Raw genomic sequence first — 20,892 nt, forward strand, 5'->3', positions numbered from 1 at the left:
GATCTGGTAAATAAAATCTGGTAATAATGTAGGAGTAGAGCACCACAACAGCAACAACAGCATAAACAAATGAAGACAAATGAACATGTTATAGCTTCTCTAAAAGGAAATTAGTATTTGCAGCCAGCGGCTGTGTTTTAATGACACAGAAGCCCACATAGGAGGCGTCAAAAAATGACAGATGCAACATGCTGTCAACCAACTCGCTTCAGAAGACAAGCTGTGGCTGCATTCCCTGTCACTCAGTGCCAGAAGACACAGCGCCTGTTTGACATCAATAAAACTTTTGATGTTTTTTTTGTATGTTGCTTGGGTTTGTTTGAATACTCGGGTAAGTTGCGTGACGATTCTTTCCGCGTTTAATAACTTTTGCCTCCCATCTGCGTTTCCTCGCCTCTCTTTCCCTAACACTGAACGCAGCCAACAACTTCATGGTTAAGAGATCACATGTGAGGAGGGCAGAGGAATGAGGAGAATATAATTAAGGTGGTGGATACTGAGGCTGAAGGAAGCAGTGCCATGTCACTGGGGAAAGCAGGGTCTTTAGGAATCTCATTAGTTGTACTGATATGTTGAACCATTTCAAAATTAAAATCCTCATAATTTGGTGGAGATCTATGTTTTGGAATAACTACCAGTCTCATTATGTGTGGTTATGTAATATTAAATTTTTTTTCAAGAGAAAATCCCCTTTGATTGCATTTGGATATTTACAATTAAATATTTCAAACGATCATGGAGGGTTTGGGGGGATTACTATGATAGATCAATACACGTAGATGTGTCTATTGCTTTTTAGATTCAACAAGTTCTAAATATCAATATAATTTTTTTATGTAATGCAGCTAAATTTGGCACATTAAGGCCATCATGAGTAACCTGCATGGCTTACTTTTACCAAGCCAAACAGTCTTCTGGTAAAAGCATTTTTTTGTAAAACTTGGAAACTGGTTTTTAAACACTGACATGTAAATGGATGACCAGCCAGTGTGATCCTCACAGCAAGTAATAAGGGGCAGCTAAAATAAAGGTCAGCCTTGTCAAATTAATTCACTCTAGGAAACCATGATTTGTCTGCACCTTGCACACAGACCATCAGACACGTCACTTGGATCAATGTGAATACAAAGGTGATCTGCAGGTTCCAGAGGACAATGATAAAAAAACATTTAGATTTCATTTTTTTCAAAAAGTAAAAATGCAGCTCTTTAAACCTTCCTAGGTTGTACTTTGTTCTTCTTTAAAGGCCATGAAAACATCATTGCGCTTATGTGGTAGCGCAAAAAAATTATATATATATATTTTTTTACAATATAGATTATTTCCTCGACATTTTAAAATGAAATGACGTTATATGTTCCTTATGCCAAAGTTTTTGCACTCAAAGACAGTGTCGTATAACTGTGCGCAGCGAAAGCAGTGTGAGAACATTTTGTAGTGAAGATTAAATACATTTTGTACTTACATCAATGAAAATCGACATTCCCTTTTTTAGCTCCATTGGAGTGCTGGCTTCCTCTGAGATAGACTGAACCTCCTCAGAACAATCCATCATCCAAAATGTTCCTCCTGTTATAAACTGTAAAACAATGTGGCTGCTTGAATTGCTCTTATCTTGTCAGTGTCACCGGTCAAAAAGAGCGACTCTCCTCACTGTGCCGGTGTCAAGTCAGCGAGAATAAAACACGACACTTCCGATCTTTTTTGTTTTTCAAAATGAATCCATTATTGAAATGCCATGCGTCTCAACACGGTATAATGTTATAAGCGTCAAATTGTCTGATATATTTTCACTCCGTATATAATCTAATCATTCCACTGAGAATTTTAATCGATTTCTTCTTTGCACACACCAACACTTAGGCTGCCTATAGGTCTTTTTTTTTTTATTTGTTTTTTTTTTACAAACGTTAAACCGTTTACGCTTTTATTTTGAAGGCAAAATCACTAAACTTCCTGTCTTGTACTGGCTATCTCTGTCGGGCTTGACACCGCGTTATGCACTACATCTCTGCTGCTGCGGGGTGAGTCCAGAGCTGCAGGTGTTGCAGCGCATCTCTCCTCCGGTGAGACTCTGCTGCTCGAGCAAAGTCTCACTAATTTCATGCATAATGCAAATTCATGTCTGTTTTGCATTTTGATATAGTTGGGCATGATAAGCGTCCAAGTCATCTTTTTCAGTCAAAATGAATGTGACTGAGTAAGACCTTACGAAAAAAAACGATGGTAATCCTATTATAAATACTAAAAAAAATAAATAAATAAAAACAACAAAAAAAAAACAAAAAAAACCCAGATAGCCTAATATATTCCCTTTTTGAATATTATAGGAATTTTATATACAGGACATAAACTCTATAAACACTATAAACTCACTATTGAGAAGCACAGACACTATAAGACCCTATAGGAATAGGAATATTATAGTGATACCCACTGGAGATATAAGGTCACTACAAACTCACTGCCATAAGTCCTAGAAATAGGAATATTATAGTAATACCACAGGAGATCAAAGAAATCTCATATGTATCACACTCTATCGCACGAATCTCTTGGATAATTCACAAAATTACACTTTCACTAACCTTATTTGTTAATTTCAGTTGACCAAAGTTAGCTGACAGGGCATTTCTGATCACTATTTTTGTTGTTGTTTAGGATATTTCCTCGAAATCTATAAGAACATCACTAGCATTACAACAGTTTTCATGATTTTCCATTGATCTTTTCATTTTGCATGATAGCATCCAGGAGGACGACAACAATTTTGTCAATTTGTTGAATGAACTGCTCAGTTAATATTTAGTTATATTAGCTGATGAATAATGTATTTATCTATAGCGACACAACATACAAACATAGGCTTACAAGCTTCTATTATGGGAATGTAACAGGTTTATAGAGGAAGCATTGGGAGAAATTGTCGATACAATCTACAAATTCATTGCAGAGTTTTTTATTCCATTGCACTTGACCAAACCATGGTAGCCTAAATCTAATTTCCTGTGTAAAAAAGTTGATTGTTTCCACGGGTATATCTTGGGTGCAGAGTAATCCAACTCCTAACTTCAATTCCAGAGTGAAAAGGACTCATCCCTGGACAGAGGGCTGGACTCAGGAGACGCGTCTTCTCTGGGAGAGGAGAGACTGTAAAACTGTATAACAGTTCCATCTAGTGGAGCTCTACGATTGCACACAAACACAGTCTACCACAACATGTAAACAAACAGCATGAGTGTCTATAATGTACATGTAAACTTAAAGAGCAGGCAGATATGAAAGAAGAAAATGATTTAATTTCTTTTGAGGACAACCCAAGGGTTTCTTTACCCAGAGAGGGGGAAGGTAGATGCATGAATGCACACATTGTCTGCTTCACTCCTCTCATTATAAACTTACTGTAGGCATGGCAAGCAGGGCCCTCTAGGCGATCATATTATATGGTTTCAGAAAATATATGAGTATAGCAATGCAATCTGCACTGTTGCACAAATCAGATATTAAGTGTAATTTTAAAACACGGTTACAGTATTTTATAAAGTTTAAGATTTCAGTCAAGATTTCTCGTGTGATATGATTTCCACACGAGTGATTTCCATACAAATGATTTCCACACATTTTTTTTTTAAATGAGAAAGTCAGTGCCCCTCACTGGTCAGCTCTAAACAATTTGGGCTACTCCAGCATAAACACGTTTTGATTTATGCCGTGAATAATGCGCAAAATAGTCAAATCTGAAAGTGAAGTGATATCGCGTGATCAACAAGAGCAAGAGCTGCTGCTGGTTGTAGTTTACGCTGCTTATGTGACACGGTGGCAGATATTAGAATAAAGCTTCCACAGATAATGGTCCAAAATAAACATCTGGGTTGGTGAAACTCTGCGTGTTTCTCGCGATGGCGGTTGGTAGCTTGTGATTGGGTGAGAGCAGCAGCGGTCACGTGGACACGGGTTACTTGGCATTCTGGGACACAAACAGTGGTTGGTATGAATAGCTTTTAGCGACAACAGCATCCACTGTGGAAGGCGACGTGAGAAATAACACACAGCTGGCTGCGAAAGCAAACTGGCTCCTTGTGGTCGACTTCTGCGCTCTGGCTGTCGCTCTGCTGTCCGGGGGAAGGCGGAATACAAGGAAAATCTCGGCGATTTAGTTTCTGAAATGCAACGGAGGACTTTATTCACGCAGCGAGCTAGCTAACGACGAGAGTAAGTTAGCGTTGCAATGATTTATGCTAGTCAGTTAGCTGGATAGGACGGAGCTACTGGTGGAGTCGTAAAAGTTGCAGCCTTGCACCAGTTCAGTTTTAACCGTTTAGATCGCACGGATTGTCGGTTTGTTTTGGCCCCCGATGCTGTCAGTTTCTCCCCAGCCTGGCTCCCTCCTGCCCTGGCAGCTTCTTCCTATCGATTGAATCAACACTCTCCTAAGCGCAGTGGCTCTGTGATGACAACTGTGAATATGGCGTGTGCTTCAGACAGGCAATATGAAATTTGTATTCATAAATCATTGAACTGGCACGTTGCCCATCTAGTGTACCCAAGATAAATATATTTGTTAAATCGAACAATTACTATAATGGCAACCGAGATTGAAGGGATTTATCTCTATGTCTCATTACACAATCGCTCTCACTGTTACAGAGCAATGGGTTGCCAGTGCTGAAGCCATCTGTTCAGTAGCTTCAGAAATACTTTGCATTGCCTTTGTTGAAGCTCAGAAAATCAACATTGCTAGAAATGGACTTGTTTGGGATATAAAGACTCTTCATTTCAGGCAGTTCATCTGAGCCCTGCTGGTCCCAGACCACATTCAGGGCCAACATGTGGATGTCAGGGTCCACGACCCTGCAGCTCTTCACCAAGCTTCTGAAGCATGCAGTGGGCAAAGCCCAGATCCAGCTCAACCGCTGGCTGCAGAGGACCACCACAGACGAGTGTGACAAAATTGACATCTTGATATGCAGCGCTTTTGATGAGAGAGGTGCTGGCACGGGAAAGTCTGATGCGGACCCCGAAGTTATCAGCGACGTCGGGGGGGTGACATTCACCAGCAGCGGAGAGTTCCGGCACCCGTGCTGCATCACCACCTGTTGCTTCAAGAGCGCCCTGCTGGCCTGCATCCTGACGGCTGTGTGCTTCTCCTCTGTGGCCCTAGTGCGGCAATACCTCAAGGACCTCCTGCTCTGGGTGGAGAGTTTGGACAGTCTCGTCGGAGCCTTGCTGTTCATAGTCGGTTTGATTATCGTGTCGTTCCCCTGTGGCTGGGGGTATATTGTTCTCAACGTGGCAGCTGGCTACCTCTACGGCTTCGTGCTGGGCATGGGACTAGTCATGGTGGGAGTTTTGATAGGGACCTTTGTGGCACACCTCGTATGCAAGCGGCTATTGACTGACTGGGTGCTGAACAAGATTGGGAACAGTGAACAGCTCAGTGCCGTCATACGAGTGGTGGAGGGAGGGAGTGGACTCAAAGTTGTGGCCTTAGCGAGACTCACCCCCATACCTTTTGGGCTCCAAAATGCAGTTTTTTCGGTGAGTATGAAAATTCTAGCCATTGTTTGTGATTGTTGTGGTATTGTCATCTCTAGTACCAGCTTTCCCTTTTGATTTGAGAAGAATATTAGATGTTAGGCTACATAGCCTACATTATAAACTTGGCAGAAAGGTCAGAGCAATGGGCCAGCCAAGAGCAGAGCTCATTAACTTGTTCAAAAACACTTCAACAGGGAAAACGCTGTCAGTTGTGAGAATCGAACCTGTGACCTTTTTGGTCCTAGAAAGGTCTTGCTCTTATTTCCAGGCCGAACTGCCACACAGGGGAAAACATAACTAGCCAGAAACCAGTGTCAAGGAGCAATTTTCCTCTCTCTGGCTTCAGGTGCAGTCCAAGTGAGCAGCATGAATTGTGAATTTGTGAATTTTGGACATGTATTGCGTTCAGCACTCGTCCTGCCCCTTGACCTGGTGTCTGCCTGGAATAGTGCAGGTCCACGCGTGCACCATTCCAGGCAGACTGCCGTCTAATGGCAGAGCTGAATGTACAAGGCCCCCAGAGAATGAAAACTCATTGTTTTTGCAGAATAAGGTACTAGTTCCATGAAACGGCCTGTTTTTCTAGCCTGAGGACATCAATTATTTTATCAATTTAACTATCAGTGTCACATTTTTCTAACTCAGTTTTACCTATTTGGGGCAATAATGTTTTCTGAACTCAAAATAACTTTCGGAGATGCCTTTTGTCACTGTATTTCTTGAGGTTACCTTGAACAGAATCATGAACAGCCTTTTTCTGCACTTGGCACTTCATAAAGTCTTTTAAACTAGGCTCTAAGTGAAACCACAAAAACCACAAATCAACCTAGTTCATATCTCTGATCACTGGTCCTCTAGCTGAACAGTAGGTCAAGGAAACACCATGCGAGCTACTATCTAAAACTAAATAGTGTCAGAATATTGCTCTCATCTGCACTCCTACACTTAACCTGAGGCACTTGACCTTCATACATGGCATGCATAATTTATAGTCCTTGATTACCCCTCTCAATCAACTCATTGATACCTCCAAACAGTAAAAGCCTTGAGGGATGCGTTACTGTACTGTCAACTGGAAGGTCATACAACATGAAAAAGTCATGCCAGATCAAATTGAGTGATTAATGAAGTATGCCAGCCTGAGGGTGAACTTGATGTTACCTAGCCAAGAGGAACACAAACCATTAACACTGCAAAACAGGTCTGGCCACCGTCTTTTATAATGCACACGATTAAACAATATCTTTCATGCATATGATGCTGACACAGTTTTGACACTACATGGGGCTTGAATTGCTCTTGAAACATGGCATCAGGTGGATGGAAAAAAAGGGTCAGTATTTTTTTTCCAAGTGAAAAGCATGCCAGAGTTGAACAAAAGCTACCTCACTATTGTCACATTAGTTCATTTTCAAATGTTTTTGCCAGGAGACTCAGCTGTGCCCATGCTAATTGTATCATGTTAGCCTGTTTCCTGAAAAATAATGACGAGGCGATTTGGACTCAATAATGAACCAAGATAAAAAGGGAGCAATGAAGAAAGGAGGAGAAAATGGAGATTAAGTGGTTGTAAATGCAACGGAACTGTATCTGTGGAGTACTAAAGGCTTTGTAACTATATCTACAGTATATCAGCAAGTAACCACTCCAGTTACAGTTTTATATTGAGTATGCCTGATATGTCTATGTATAGGAATGGATTTTCTAGCATGAAATATGAGAATGGTCACTAGTACATTTTTGATTTAAAAATACCATAATTATTACTGTGTAACTAGTATGAAAAAGTTGTACACAAGCATAAAGTAGGCTAAGGGATAGGACATGATAAAGTTGATTATAGTGAAGCTGGCATTTACTTAAAGCAGAGTTTCTATAGCAGAATATAGCCTACCTTTTTAAAACTATGAACCGTGTCAAAACAATACTGAAAAACACAACTGAGTTAAAATGCAATGGAATTCTATGAAGTTTATTAACCATCATGTATTTCATCATTTCTGCTCAAGGGACTTCAGCTGGCCTGAATATTCTGTGTGCGTGTGAAAATACTTAGAGAGAATTGAAGACAGAAACAACAGCCCACACATCCCAAAGAATCTGCAAAGTTGGGTAGACAGACAAAAGCTAAGGCAGGAAAAGAAAAAGTAGCAGTCCTATGTGCGTTTCTTCACAAGCACAGTAATTGTAGGCTGCTAAACCAACAAGTTTCCTTCAGGCTTGGCTTGCTGTAATGAAAAATGGGCAGAATTTCCTCTGAAATATCCATGCATGGACATGTGGGTAACAATATATTTATTTTTTTTTTATTTTTTTTTTTAAGATGTCACGAAGAAAAAATTCTGAATCACCCCTCCCATTATTTGTTTTGTGTAGCTGGCCTAGAGAGGGGAAATCATCCTCATCATCCTCTAAAATGTGCTTGTCTCGGCACTAAATAGTGACAACCAAGGTGAAATTTGGGCTTCTTGGCATAATCGGTAATGAGCTTGATGAGTCATTTGATTAATATTCTTGTCCATTTTTGTGCTTGATGCACCGGAATATACAAGTATAGCTGAAAAAGTGGAAAAGTCTGTACCAAGTGTCTTCCATGTTTTAAACACACAAACACATCCAATTAGCCTATTATTTCTATCACCTTTTCACATGTTCAACCACATCAGTGCCAGTGCACACATGTTGTAGCTCCAGATCCAGGCCTCACACTCTTAAAACTGGAGTAGAAATCTTTTGTATTGGTAGTTATAACTAATATTCACTTCTCCTTCTGCGAGGCTGTAGGCACAGCACCATACATACATTCCTCAGTTTATATTGCCATTGCCCTGATGTTAATCATTTAAAGTGTACATACATCCATCACTAGGGACCTAGTCTTGATTAGCGGGGATGTAACAATGGAGAGTAACTGGTCCTAGATGTTTGGATTTCTATTGCTCTTTGCCTCCTGATAATACAATCTCCCCCTTTGGTCTGTTTACCTGGGAAATCCACTGTAGGTGTCTTAAACTTGACCAGGTTTATCTCTTTCTTTGTCTGAGGTGATAAGATCTCACTCTTTTGTGTGCACAGTCGTATTGGCTTGCATGTGCCAAGTGCCGTCATAGATGTTCAAATGCCTATGCATTTAACCTGCTACTTGTCTTTTAACCCCAGGTATGGATTTAGACTCAGACACTCCCTATCGCCATGTTATGATGATGTTGACATTTCGAAGACGACAGACTGGTTACGCTAGGTGCAGGAGCACTAAACACTGATATATATTTGGACATGTCTGTCTCTGTTGTTAGGAGCTTGGCTTTTTTGTCTGTTTTTACAACGTGATTTCTATGTAGATTGGGCTCCTATAAAGAGTTTTGTTGCCCTGATCTAATTGAATTCTCAAACCATTAGCGTGTTGGGCCGCCTTTGCCAAGATTCCTGTTGTCTTATGTTATGCTAATGCTTACAGAGGATGGTGTGGGAAGGACCTCACAGTTCGAGTTTGAGTTACTGGTTATGATTTCACATCATGAATCTCAATGCATACATTTTTTTATTCTGTTGACAAAGGTTTTTGTTTTTACATTGTAATATAATGCGACAGTCACTATTGAAAAGAATGATTACTAATATCAAGGATCTAAAATATTCCCCGGCATGTTGAAAAATGATTGTGTTGTACCTTGACTAATAGCTTGGGGTTTGGGAATCATCTCATAGTTGGAATATTTGGGCTATGGCATTCCTCGGGGTCACAGTGAGCTGACAAAGACTGAGGCTTTTGGCAAGAATAGACGAAAATGGGTGGTGGAATTCAGGAACAGACCTGTTGAAGCGCTCTGCTGAGTCTGTGCTTTATCTGCATGTAAAGTTGCTCGAGTGAAAGATGAGGGTGAAGGGGAGTATATTTTTCCACAGTTATCAAGTAGGTTTTACAACTCCACACACATTTAAACTTGAGGATTACAGAATTTTGCATGCAGATTTTGCATGAGTTATTTTTATCAGGTCCTACTAATGGACTGGACTGGACACTGGAAATTCTACTTTGAATTAAATTTGGATTTGAGTTTAAACTTTTAGCATATCATAGTTTTATCACAGTTTGAGTTTCTTGCACGTTTGCAGTACTATAAAGTGTATGTGGCTCGGTAGTGCTGAATTGAAATTGAATGGTAGCAAATTTAAGTGTAGAGTTGCATAGAAATTCATTCAGTGACCCCAAGCTAAGGGTAACAGAATTTGTGATGCTAATGATTGAGATTGTTATTATTGTTGATATTCTTACCCCCGCAAAACACGTCAGTCAGCAGTTCACAGGTTAAAACAGGGCCAATATCCTGTAGGTTCCCTGCTGTTTATGTAATAGTTCATTTTGTTTTGTCTTGTTTTGTATCTTTCCAAGGTTTTTTTTTTCTCTTTTGAAAAAAGCCATTTATAAACCTAAGCAGATGGTTTTCTCTTGCGTGACTGACTTAAATGGCTTCCTTTTGACGTCAGTTCATACTTCAGGCTCTGTGGAAGGGACTTGGATGCAGCTCTCTGTCCAAAGGCTGGAATGTCCCAGTCCCACCCATGGCAGGGTCACGCTAGCTGTCCAGCTAAAGATATAGTAGTAGTCATAGCTAGCTAATAGCTATTCAACGTTCCACTCTGCAGAGGTGAAAACGAGGCGTCAAGGTCAAAGGAGCAAACTCCTTATGCTCGTTGCACACCTGCTGCCAGTCAATGGCATCATCGGTCCTGCTCAATCAATTTGCCAGGCTCAAATTCCTAGGATGGCTAAATGACAGCCTTGTAAAATAGTGTTTTTGAGCTTGCTTTGGTTATTTAGCTTAATTTTATTTATATTATGTTCTCTTAACATGCTAGAAAGCTAATAACGGCATCATCCTTTCAAGGTTGAGTTATGCTTTGCTGCACTGTAGACAAATTAGGCCGTCTACTGCTCACACAGAAACCTCAGTGTGAAACTCTTTTGTTCCAGCTGGAGAAGTGAATGTCAGAGTGGAGCCTTCACCAGGGAGTTCAGCCAGGCCTTGCCAGAAGCAGGCTAATAAGCTGAATCCCCCACCCCCCCACCTCTTCTGCTACATTTTCAGTTCCAGGCCCAAAGGAGTTTCAAACCCGGCTCAGCCTTTTACTGTAGCCCTCGGCAATTCATCTTACCTGGAGGCTCATTATTCAGCCTAGTTGATATTGTATCTTTATGTCTTCTTCTCGACAACAAAAAGGTGAAACAAACCGTGTGTGGGGACCACAATCATTCACTTAGGCCCTTACTGGGTCACGGTGGAATTATGTGTTGTCTGGTCTGCCCTTGGTAAGCACTTTCTGTGGATGAGGCTACATTTCAATGTGCCCCCCGCTTCTTTCTGCTGAAGTGGATGGTGCTGCATTATAGCGGGTAACCTAAAACGACACAAAGACTGCAACGGTTAGCAAAACAATGGGATGGCTCAGGAAAAATCTTTGCGGAGCTTTTGAGAACGAGGTGGACATATTCAGGTCCCCACTGTATCTTATTACACCATTATAACATATAACTCTGCTGATCAGTGTGGCTCCACCCCTCTGCTGTCATAATGAGGTGATGAAGCGATGGTGAATTCAGCATGTGATTTATCAGACCCCTCAACTACAGGCAAAGATGTTTGTGCAGCCTTTAATTATAACTTGTGCTTCACCCTCCATCAGTTTCACCTATTGGGTCTCCGGATAACAGGAGAAATAGCATCATGACAGAAATGTTATAGTAATTTACCATGCACCCTTTACCTTAGGCCTACTTATTGCTTTGTTTACTAGCACAAATCCAGACCTGCATTGCTACTCCACTTCATAAATTAGGTCACGCCTAGGCTGGGGTATTTTTTCACTTAAATTTCCCGATCCTCCTGATACACAGGTTTGCAAAACGGAGTAGGAGGTTCAGTTGGAATTCTCTGGGCAGTTATAAAAATACCCATGGCTGGCCCTTCCCTGGTCATATACAAGACAGCTGCAAACACTAGATGCCTGAGTAGCTGAGTGGGAAGAGACTTCAGAAGGCATGTGTGCTTCACAGCTCAGGGAGGATGACCGAGAGAAAAAGAGGAGAGATCGTTCCTTTTCTTCTTCTGCAGCTCACTCAGATTCTCTGAGGCTCACATGAAAGAGACAGTGAAGCAGTGTCTTAGGGATCAGCTCAGGGCGTTTTTTCGTGTGTTGACACATGGTGTGGACATATCAGTGCTAATCTTTCAAGGAGAAACACCAGGACCTAGGACTGTTACATGAATGTACTGGGGGGGGGGAGCACACTGTTATTGGCTTGACGACGTCATCAGTCTGATTAAATAGGTTTTGATAAGGTGTCAATATCCTGTAAAGTGCAACTCAGCCTGGACCCATATCTTTGTTTGGTGGGGTGATAACAGGAGAGGGCTTGGGATTTATCATACTGAGGAGACACTTGGGCTGGATCTAGCATGAATGTTTTCCAGCCCAGATAACATCTCAGCTCATGCACTGTCTCACAGCAACCAGCCATGGCCCTAACACACCAGCAGCAGCCACAATGTAGTCCTAATGTACGCAGTGCCAAGGTCACGTCTTCATACACACACGCACCCCGGCTTATGTCATCACCTAATCAAAGGATCAAGGGTGACAGGGACACAGACACTTGTTTATATTTAGGTGGATGTACTGAGAAATGTAGCGATATGAAATGAGACACTGAGCTGGATGTGTGAAGGCATGACACAGCGTAGTCATGTCACCTGGTACTTACAACTCATTTATTTTACAATAAACTCACATAAAATAAATAAATGTGGCATTTAACTGACATTTTATCTAACAGAAATATGTCTCCCTTTTTAGTTTCTATAGGTGAATGTACTGTGTCTGAAAGCATATACCTCAGGGTTTTTAAAATTGTGTATGCAAAGCCTGAGGCTGTTTCTAAATAGAACACTAAGTAAATCCAATTTTTTCATTCTTCATTCTGCTTAAACAAATGGTATACACTCGTAGTACTGAAAATAGCCTATGTTCTGGTGATGAAAGACAAACTGGGGAAAACGGTAAAAGTATGAACCATAAATATCTTAAATATTAATATATAATAGAGAATTGATGTAGGCCTGTTGACTGAAATACATTTGTCTAATTTCCCATAAAACTTGAAGCACGATTTCCATTGTGCTGAAGTCATTTTCTTTCATCAAGTCGTATAAAAGAGGTTTTTTTTGTCACTGCTTCAGATCACAGACGTGTCCTTGCCAAACTACCTGGTGGCCTCCTCTGTGGGCCTGCTGCCCACCCAACTCCTCAACTCCTACCTGGGCACCACGCTTCGCACCATGGAGGACGTTATCGCTGAGCAGAGTGTCAGCGGCTACTTTGTCTTCAGCCTGCAGGTGAGCTGACAGCGATTGTGCAGTGAGTGTGAAGATACTCATTTTCACATCCTAGCTGTGGTTTTTCAAGTCCTGTAATTCTCTTCTTGTATGCAAACAATGCAATGCAATCAATGATGTGCTTCAATGGGAAAATTTACTTCTGTATTCTTCTACTTCTGTACTTTATTGATTAATTTGCTTTAACTGCTGTGATACATTGATATATGGCAATATATATAGCTAAATACAGTGATGTAGTGTTATATATACTGTATAGATAGATATTTTTAGGATTGCAAGACAACACATTCTCTGGCATGTTAGAATAAATCACATTGTTGTGTCAGCAGTACTTTGATATACTATATGTAATATGCTATGTTTGCTAACTGTTCAGTTGCTAACATTAACTAGCAAGTCATGTAGCCTAATGTTTCGGTGGATTTCCACAGGGAGGGAGATTCACAGGCAAGTCATATTCCTCATTCATTTGAATGAGAGCATGCATAGAAATTTTGCAGAGGATTGTGGGTAGGTGAGCAGCCAGATTTTGCAGCAGTTGAGAGGTGAAGACCTCTCAGGTGTTTACCAATCAGGTGAATAGTGGGTGTCTGTTTGATTAAGTAACATCATGAAACTAGTTCCACCTGTTATTGAGAAGTTAATTATTGCACCAGGACAACATTGCTTGCATTTCTTACATTACTACACAAAGTGACTTGTGTTGTCAAGCATCGTGGGTGTTGTGTGTTCTCCATAGAATGCAGCTGATCAACTAGGGAGCCAGAGAGCTGAGATCACCAGATAAACTGTTAATTATGTCTATATGTCATCGCCACAAATGCGTCATGGGAAACTACAGAATCTGTAGCTGTTAAGTTTGATGCTGTGACAGACAGTTAACATTCTCTCTGTGTAAAACACATTTCAGGTCCCTAAGACCAACTAATCCAAATCAAACTGTTTTTGTAAATGTCAAAACTACACTTTTATATCATTCCCACATAAACGTCAGGCAGTTGCGAGTCTTTGGTTCATTGATTTTACAATCTGATTAGGTAAATTATTGATGTGCTAACAAGAAAGAGCTGATTCTTCAGTGACAGTTTTTCCTGACTCAGTCCAAATACACAGCCTCTTACACACAGACACAAAGCACATCGTGCACAGTGTCACGTTCTGAAAAGTGTAGGGTTTGAATGCTTTGCTCAAAGACACCAGCAATCACAGGTGAACACTGAATGGTAATGCTAGCAATGGTGTTGCCTCATGCACACATCTCCAGACACACCTAGGGTGCAGCACTGGACCACACCCTCACAAAAAAACACAACACGTTTTTTTTCTGCCTTATATTCAAGAACCTGTATTAATGCAGGGTGCATTTTGTCTTCCAAACGTAAGCAAACCCAATCCTGGTGCTAACTGCCAGGACTGGTGCTGTTCAGTTCAGTTTTCAGTTACAGAAACATTTGTTGCCATTTGTGGATAAAATATATAGAGAAAACATGCCACCAATTCTAACCAGCTAACCCAAAGTCATTTGAAGCTGTCACCACATCGCCTGTACCTGTTCAGTTTCATTTGCTCTTAACAAGTGCTTAGGGATCATAGGGGTTAGGAGTGGGGCAGTTCAGGATTAATGGGGTGTTTCATGCAGAATTGTCTGCAGCTGTCAACGAGACTTGTAAGAGCTCCTGCTCCAAATTGACAATTGACCTTATGCCCATGGTGGCCATTTTGAACACTGGTGGTGGGAAACTCAGTCCAGCTCTGTCCTACTGTTGTGTACCAAGATGCACATCATACAAGCATTTACAATTTCACAGATTCCCCACTGAAAAACATATTAGAAGCAAATGGATCTCAAGAATCCAGAGGGATATTTATGTATTGTTGACAGACGTTATTGGCTCAAGCTACATTTCTGCGAAAATATACTGTAAACTCTTATCTTACCTCCCGCCTCTCCCCTGCAGATCGTCATCAGCATCGGCCTGATGTTCTACGTCGTGCACCGGGCTCAGGTAGAGCTCAACGCCGCCATCGCCGCATGCCAGATGGAGCTGAAGACCTCGCACATGAACGGCTCCTCCACCAATCACAGCAGCTTCACCTACTGCAGCAAAAGGGCGTCAGCTGGCGGGGAAACTGCATCAACGTGGTGTGACCGCAAACCGCCGCGAGCGATAAAACCTAAACCAGCCGTTCATCTTGTCAGGGCGGTAGCTCCTATCGCCTGATCACGAAACATATGATTGCATGGCTTAAGGGAACCCGTGGGTTTTGAGGGCATCCCTAACATGGCGGTGGTGTGGTACATAATGTTCTGACCACCCACGTGAGAAGCCTTGACAGCGTGCGTCTTTATGCAGGCGATGTTCTGCGGTACGGTGTTGTAGAAGTGTGGGACCACGCACCTGAACTCATGGAAGAAACGGTGCTGAAAGAAGTGGTTTTGTGTTACATCGTCACGAGAGTTTCTTATATTTTGATCTGTTTTCTCTTTTCAAAAAGGTACTTAACATTTGTCCAGCTCTGTTACAGGAGTTGTCAAGTAACAAGTGATGACGTTAAGAGTTATCATAGGCGGTAGCTGCGGGAGTGAGTCATTAAAAGAAACTAGCTAGGCATTAACTGCCCGCTAACACTATGAATGTGCAATCTGGAACTTTCTAGAGTACCAAGGAATTGTTTTTCCATTTCAGTCTCAACAACAATGCCAACCTATGCACCTTTTCATGCATACTACATCTGTCTTTTTTTATTTCAGGCCCTTTTCTGATTCTTTTATTGTTTATCCGCATCCAATGGTGATTTACAATATAATTGATAAGGGCATTATTAATATTTTGAAAGATTTGGCTGTTTAGTCAAATTCATTTTTGAAAGTGTCTTATTTTTGGGATATAGAGTGGGGGAAAAGCTCTCATCGAGCATTACCAGCCTCTCTGAGTGTCTGTGTGTGTGATTTCTGCTGGCTAAGACCACATCAGCTGAATTGGCCCCGTCTGCCCGGGATCATTTTAGCGCTTCTGCAGTTTTGATAAGAACAGATGGGTAGGAGAGCAGAATTCACAGCAGGAAACTCAGGAATGTTCTGCCAGGAAAGCTGAAGTGCAGCATGATCCACTCCAGGGTTGCATAGCCATTCTCCACACTCTTGCATACTAGACTGGAGAAATAGAGAAATATTCCCACGCAGAATGAAACTTGATATGTCTAGCTTTTCTTTAAATGCTTATAATAATTATTTTTAATTTGATAAGGTTTTAACATTGGTTTCATTCATTTTGCCTTTTTTTTTTATTTGGCTATGAGATTATCCACTAGAATTATTACTTAGTTTTTGCTTAAGCTGGTAGTTTTGGCTGTTTTGTGCAATACAGTGAAGAACGGTGAAGAAACGGCATGAATGTCATATTTCAGTGCTGAAACCAAACTAATAATGCTCGTACGTACAAAAGGATAACACAAACATAAGTCTGTGTTTTCACCAGTTTTTTTCTCTTTAGTTTTACTGACATTATAGATGCGTAAGCTACATGAGATAATAAGGCTGTTATTTTCTATGTGCCATAATTAGATAATGCTTATCAGATGCCATGACACTAGCCCCACCTGAGTTGAGGGTACATGTGACTTATAACTTTATTTTATTACTATGTAATTGCCATTGTTGGTAATATTAGCAATTATGAATTTACATGTGAACAATTTTTGGTTTTTAGCTCTTAACAATACAACAATAAAGCTCTCATAGGTTCTTTTGCACTCCACTACAATAGACAGACAATATTTTCATATTGGTAAGCTGAACTAGGGAGGAATTTGGTTCTGGTTGGTTAAAAGTTATAAATGGTGTGTCTCATAAGCCGACAATCAAACACAATATGGACACCAAGCGATGAATGTGATGATACTTTTATTTTTTATTACATATATTATTATTGTGATGCTGCTCCTCAGACAAAGTCTGATTGAGGAATAATAAGGGCTCCTATATGAAAAATCCATCTTTATGTCCCTGTGTTTGTTCACACAAGCCTGTATTGTATTGCTGGCACAACTTTCCTTTTTTCATTTTCATTGTTGTACTCAAAAAAACCCAACCAGGCAGACAGACTTAATGTGCACCCAAACACATTCCATGCTGTCAGTCCTCTGAAAAGCTGTAGAATTATTTTCATGCTAAATATTTTCACAGCTCATTGGTTGAAAGGGCCCCTAACTGTCTGAATTTAGCAATAATGTTTGAAAATTAAAAGCAAAAAAATGTGATAGTCCTACCAATAAGATCTTTAGACAAGTATTGGGAATTGCTCTTCACTTCCAATGTTAAAGATCTATTTGTGAATATATTTAGAGTTTTTTGAGAGTAGTAAACTAAAAGTGTAATTGAATTATAAAGGAATCCCTATTCCAATGTAAGGTTCAGTCAGAATATCAACATTCCCAGGCTTGTGTTACAATGTTCAACCTGCCTTGTACCTCCCGCTGCCTCTGACGGACATTTCTGCGCTGCCTATGATGTGGTAGAAATGTCATTAAATGTCATTAGACACACAACACCAATGACTAGTACAGCTTCTTCAGCTTTGTAGCACCTTCTTTGGAGAGTCCATCTTTGGATGGCTAATAGATGTTTAGCGATCAACCTATCGCTCCTGTCATATGAAACTCTTCTTAATACAACTTGAGTATTTTTCCATTTTCTTACTTGAATTGAAAGTTTACATGCTCCTCAGTGAGCTGAGTAAGTTTCATGACTCTGGGACTTATGAAATCTGCTCAGTACTCATTGTAGTTCTTCAAAAAAATGCATGGTAATCAGTCAGAAGAGTTGTTTTTCCTCAATTCCTGAAGAGAAAATGTGAATATACAAGGCTTTCATCCAACAGCAGTGACATGTTTTAGGAAGCATCCCTGCTCTCAAAGCCCAGCTTTTGCTGCAGGCCTGCTGGGCTGCAGCAAGACTTGGTGGTTTGATGACGGTTTCAGCCTCTGCAGCCTCTCTGTGGGGGTTCCTCTCCAAACAAAGTGTGATTCACATCGCTGTTCTGTTAACAAGAAGCGGGAAATAACGGAAGTTCTGCCAAGTTTAACGCAAAAATTAAATATGTGAAGTTGAAGATCATGAGCAGCCACCATGGACACACTTCATATTGTTTAAGCCTCCAATTGGGATTTTGAAAACTTGAGATTGTGGAAAATTAAAAAAAAAAAAGAAAAAAAAAAACTAGAGCAGTTTTACACTAAAGGCTTTGGTTCTTCCTAGGCAGGCTCTACTTAACTTAGATATAGTTATGCAACAACTGATTCCTAAGGGAAGTATTTCATAGACACCCACACAAGACCTGGATCTGGGATGTAACTGCACATTTGAACTGTTGGTACTTGCTCAAGTACAGTGTGATTAACTTAATTAAGGGTCAAGTTTGGTGCTATGAAATGGAATACTTCCCCACCTGTATCAAGTGCATTACACATATACTGTATTTTGTAATACAGAGAATTTTACAGACAGTGTATGAATATTGATATTTATCGCTGTACGATGCTTGTTCAGTGTTATTTATGAGAGAGAGAGAATAAAACCTGTCAGACTTTCTTAAGAAATCTTGGTTCTGATTTTGTTGTTTTGAAATAGAGATGTCTAACTCACCATTATAAAAACTCAGAGGTTTACATTTATTAATTGTTTTTCAGACACACATTATTACCACAGTTTCAAGTTAAATGCCAGCTAAATCGAATGCTACCATTGAACCTGATCTGATTGTAGAAGCTGTGTTGTATCTAGCCCACTCCTCTCTACTCCTCAGTTAATGATTTGCAGTTCAAGAGACATTATGTAATACTGTGTGAAATCCCTTGCTTACTGTCCCCTCACTCACTAAACTTTTTGGCAGCCACATTATTTCAACATGGAAAGAGCAGCGTAAGGTGGCTTTTATCAATGAGAAACTCTTTTGACTTTTGACCAGATGTTTCCAGAGAAATGGGTTGTAAAGCCCAGTTATCGCAAAAGTAGCTGAGTCATCACACACATATGGTTTACACGTTTTTTTTTTTTTGTCCAAATATTTGTGTGGGAGCAACACATTCAAATTCCCTTTCCCCCAAACCCTTTTTCCTTAAACTCGCCCTCCAATCCTATTCTGAATCCTAACCATCACCCCTAATTCCCTAAATATTGCCAGGATCCAACCCTAACCTTGTAACATGAAATGGCCATTTTGAAAGTAAGGAAAGGCAAAATGTTCTCAGCTGGGAGGTTTTCCCTTATCTTTCAAGTCTCATGATAACTGACAGTCCTCACAAGAACGGAGGTATTCCAGATAGGGAGGAGCAAGAAGCAGCAGCACTGTACGCCCAGAAATAATGCTGGCTTCTGGGGCAGTTTGTCACAGCGATTTTGAAGTGAAGTAGTGATGGATGTGGCGGTGGTGATATAGAGCGCTGCAGTGGAGCAGCGCTGCCACCACTTACGCTTGCCCTTGCCTTGCCTGTGACAAGCTATCTGTACAGGGGGCTGGGTGGGGAGAGGGGTGGACTGTGTGTAGATGTGTGTGTGGATGGTGTCTGACAGTCATGGTTCAAATCGACTCTCATGCCACTGCTTGTGAATAACTCTGCCCATGCAACCCTGACTGTCCACCACACACACACACACACACACACACGCACACACACAAGGGCCCCACAGCCATCTGCTCAGACTCCAAATACAACAACAATGCAGGAACCCAGAAAGAGCCCAGCCACAGTCTATCAATCAAACGTGAACAGACCAGACTCCTCTTGTATGTTATTGCTCCATCTGTTACCAGGAGCTGCAGCACAGATTTGTCTGCTGCTCTTCACACAACCCGCTGATCTCTTCCGGGCTTGGGTCAGATTTGTGTCCAATCCATCATCCTCCAACCCTGCCTTAAAGGACAAACTTTGTCCCGCAGCCTCCCCATCAGCCATAGATACATCCACACAAAACCAAGAACATTCATTCTGACGGGCCTCAAATGAAAGCCCTAGCTCCCACTGAAGGCTATGCTTTTGGAGGAAAGCTCCAAAAATACATCTGTAAGGACCTTGGTGCTTCAAAATACTTCTCGAAGTAAAATTTCAAAAGGGAAAAAAGGAGTGAGGGAGAAGATCTTGGAATACATCCATCCAGCCATCCGGAGGGAAACTTGTGGTGTGGATGTTTATGGATTTGTGGAGGAGGGAAAAGTTGATAGGCCTCTGGCAGAGGGTACTCGCTCGAGGCAGACGGATAAATCACATGACCACTTTCTTCACACGGACAGCTGTTGCCTCCATCTGTACCCTGTAAGACCTGCTACTCCTCTCTTTCTCTGGATACCGTAGTGAGTGCCTGCATGGCCATCCTGCTCAGTACGCAAGCAGAGCAAAGTAGGGCACCTCTGGAGGACCATTTGTAAACACGGGAAGCGGTTTAACCCAGATTCCTGAATATGCCAAGCCGTTCATCAGCACCAATAGCTTGTGCGGTGTTACGGGTGGCGGTAATGCCTTCTCCTTGGCAGATTGTGATATCTCCTCAGTGGAGGTAAGAATTCAAACATTGTCTCTATTTAGTCTCCCCAACAGTTGCTCACATGATATTTTACACCATGTGATGCCAGTCGTGGATTGGGTTGGTGCTAAGATCACCGTATTTCTATTGTATCCCCTTTCAGAATAGATTATCTCAGTGCCAAGGTGGTTTGGAAGCCAACCCAGGTGTGAAACCATCTATTTGGACTGACTGAACAAAGGCTGGATTCATACAGGTAAATACAAATACTGGATTTTCCCACAGGATCAGATTTTTAATTCCTTGCTGCTCAGATCAGAATTTTCTTGCCTGATTAAAGAAGAAGAAACAACATGGAATCAGATTTTCCCTTTTAAGATAAAATGAGTTCAAATCAGATTATCTGGGCCTGTGTAAATCCACCTCAGAGGACTGCTC

At 41.1% G+C, this 20,892-nt stretch overlaps 2 protein-coding genes across 2 annotated transcripts in view; one reads left to right on the forward strand and one right to left on the reverse strand.

Moving 5' to 3' along the window:
• Positions 1-1,560, reverse strand: part of necab1 (N-terminal EF-hand calcium binding protein 1) — a 30,178-nt gene extending 28,618 nt beyond the window's left edge. Inside the window, exon 1 of the mRNA XM_071545235.1 lies at positions 1,466-1,560. Coding sequence (XP_071401336.1) covers positions 1,466-1,555 — 90 coding nt within the window. The 5' untranslated portion in view covers positions 1,556-1,560. The remainder of the gene's footprint in view (positions 1-1,465) is intronic.
• Positions 1,561-4,042: 2,482 nt separating this feature from the next.
• Positions 4,043-15,084, forward strand: tmem64 (transmembrane protein 64). Its single transcript, XM_071545233.1, is given in 4 exon segments — positions 4,043-5,538; positions 12,777-12,932; positions 14,894-15,056; positions 15,059-15,084. Coding segments are annotated over 4 exon segments (1,056 nt in total). The 5' UTR covers positions 4,043-4,827.
• The last annotated feature ends 5,808 nt before the right edge of the window (positions 15,085-20,892 follow it).

Source organism: Centroberyx affinis, unplaced genomic scaffold, assembly GCF_046629955.1.
Source record: "Centroberyx affinis isolate AG114_WGS23_722 - 3 ecotype Tasmania unplaced genomic scaffold, CSIRO-AGI_Caff_v1 ptg004814l_1, whole genome shotgun sequence".
NCBI classification, from domain to species: Eukaryota; Metazoa; Chordata; class Actinopteri; order Beryciformes; family Berycidae; genus Centroberyx; species Centroberyx affinis.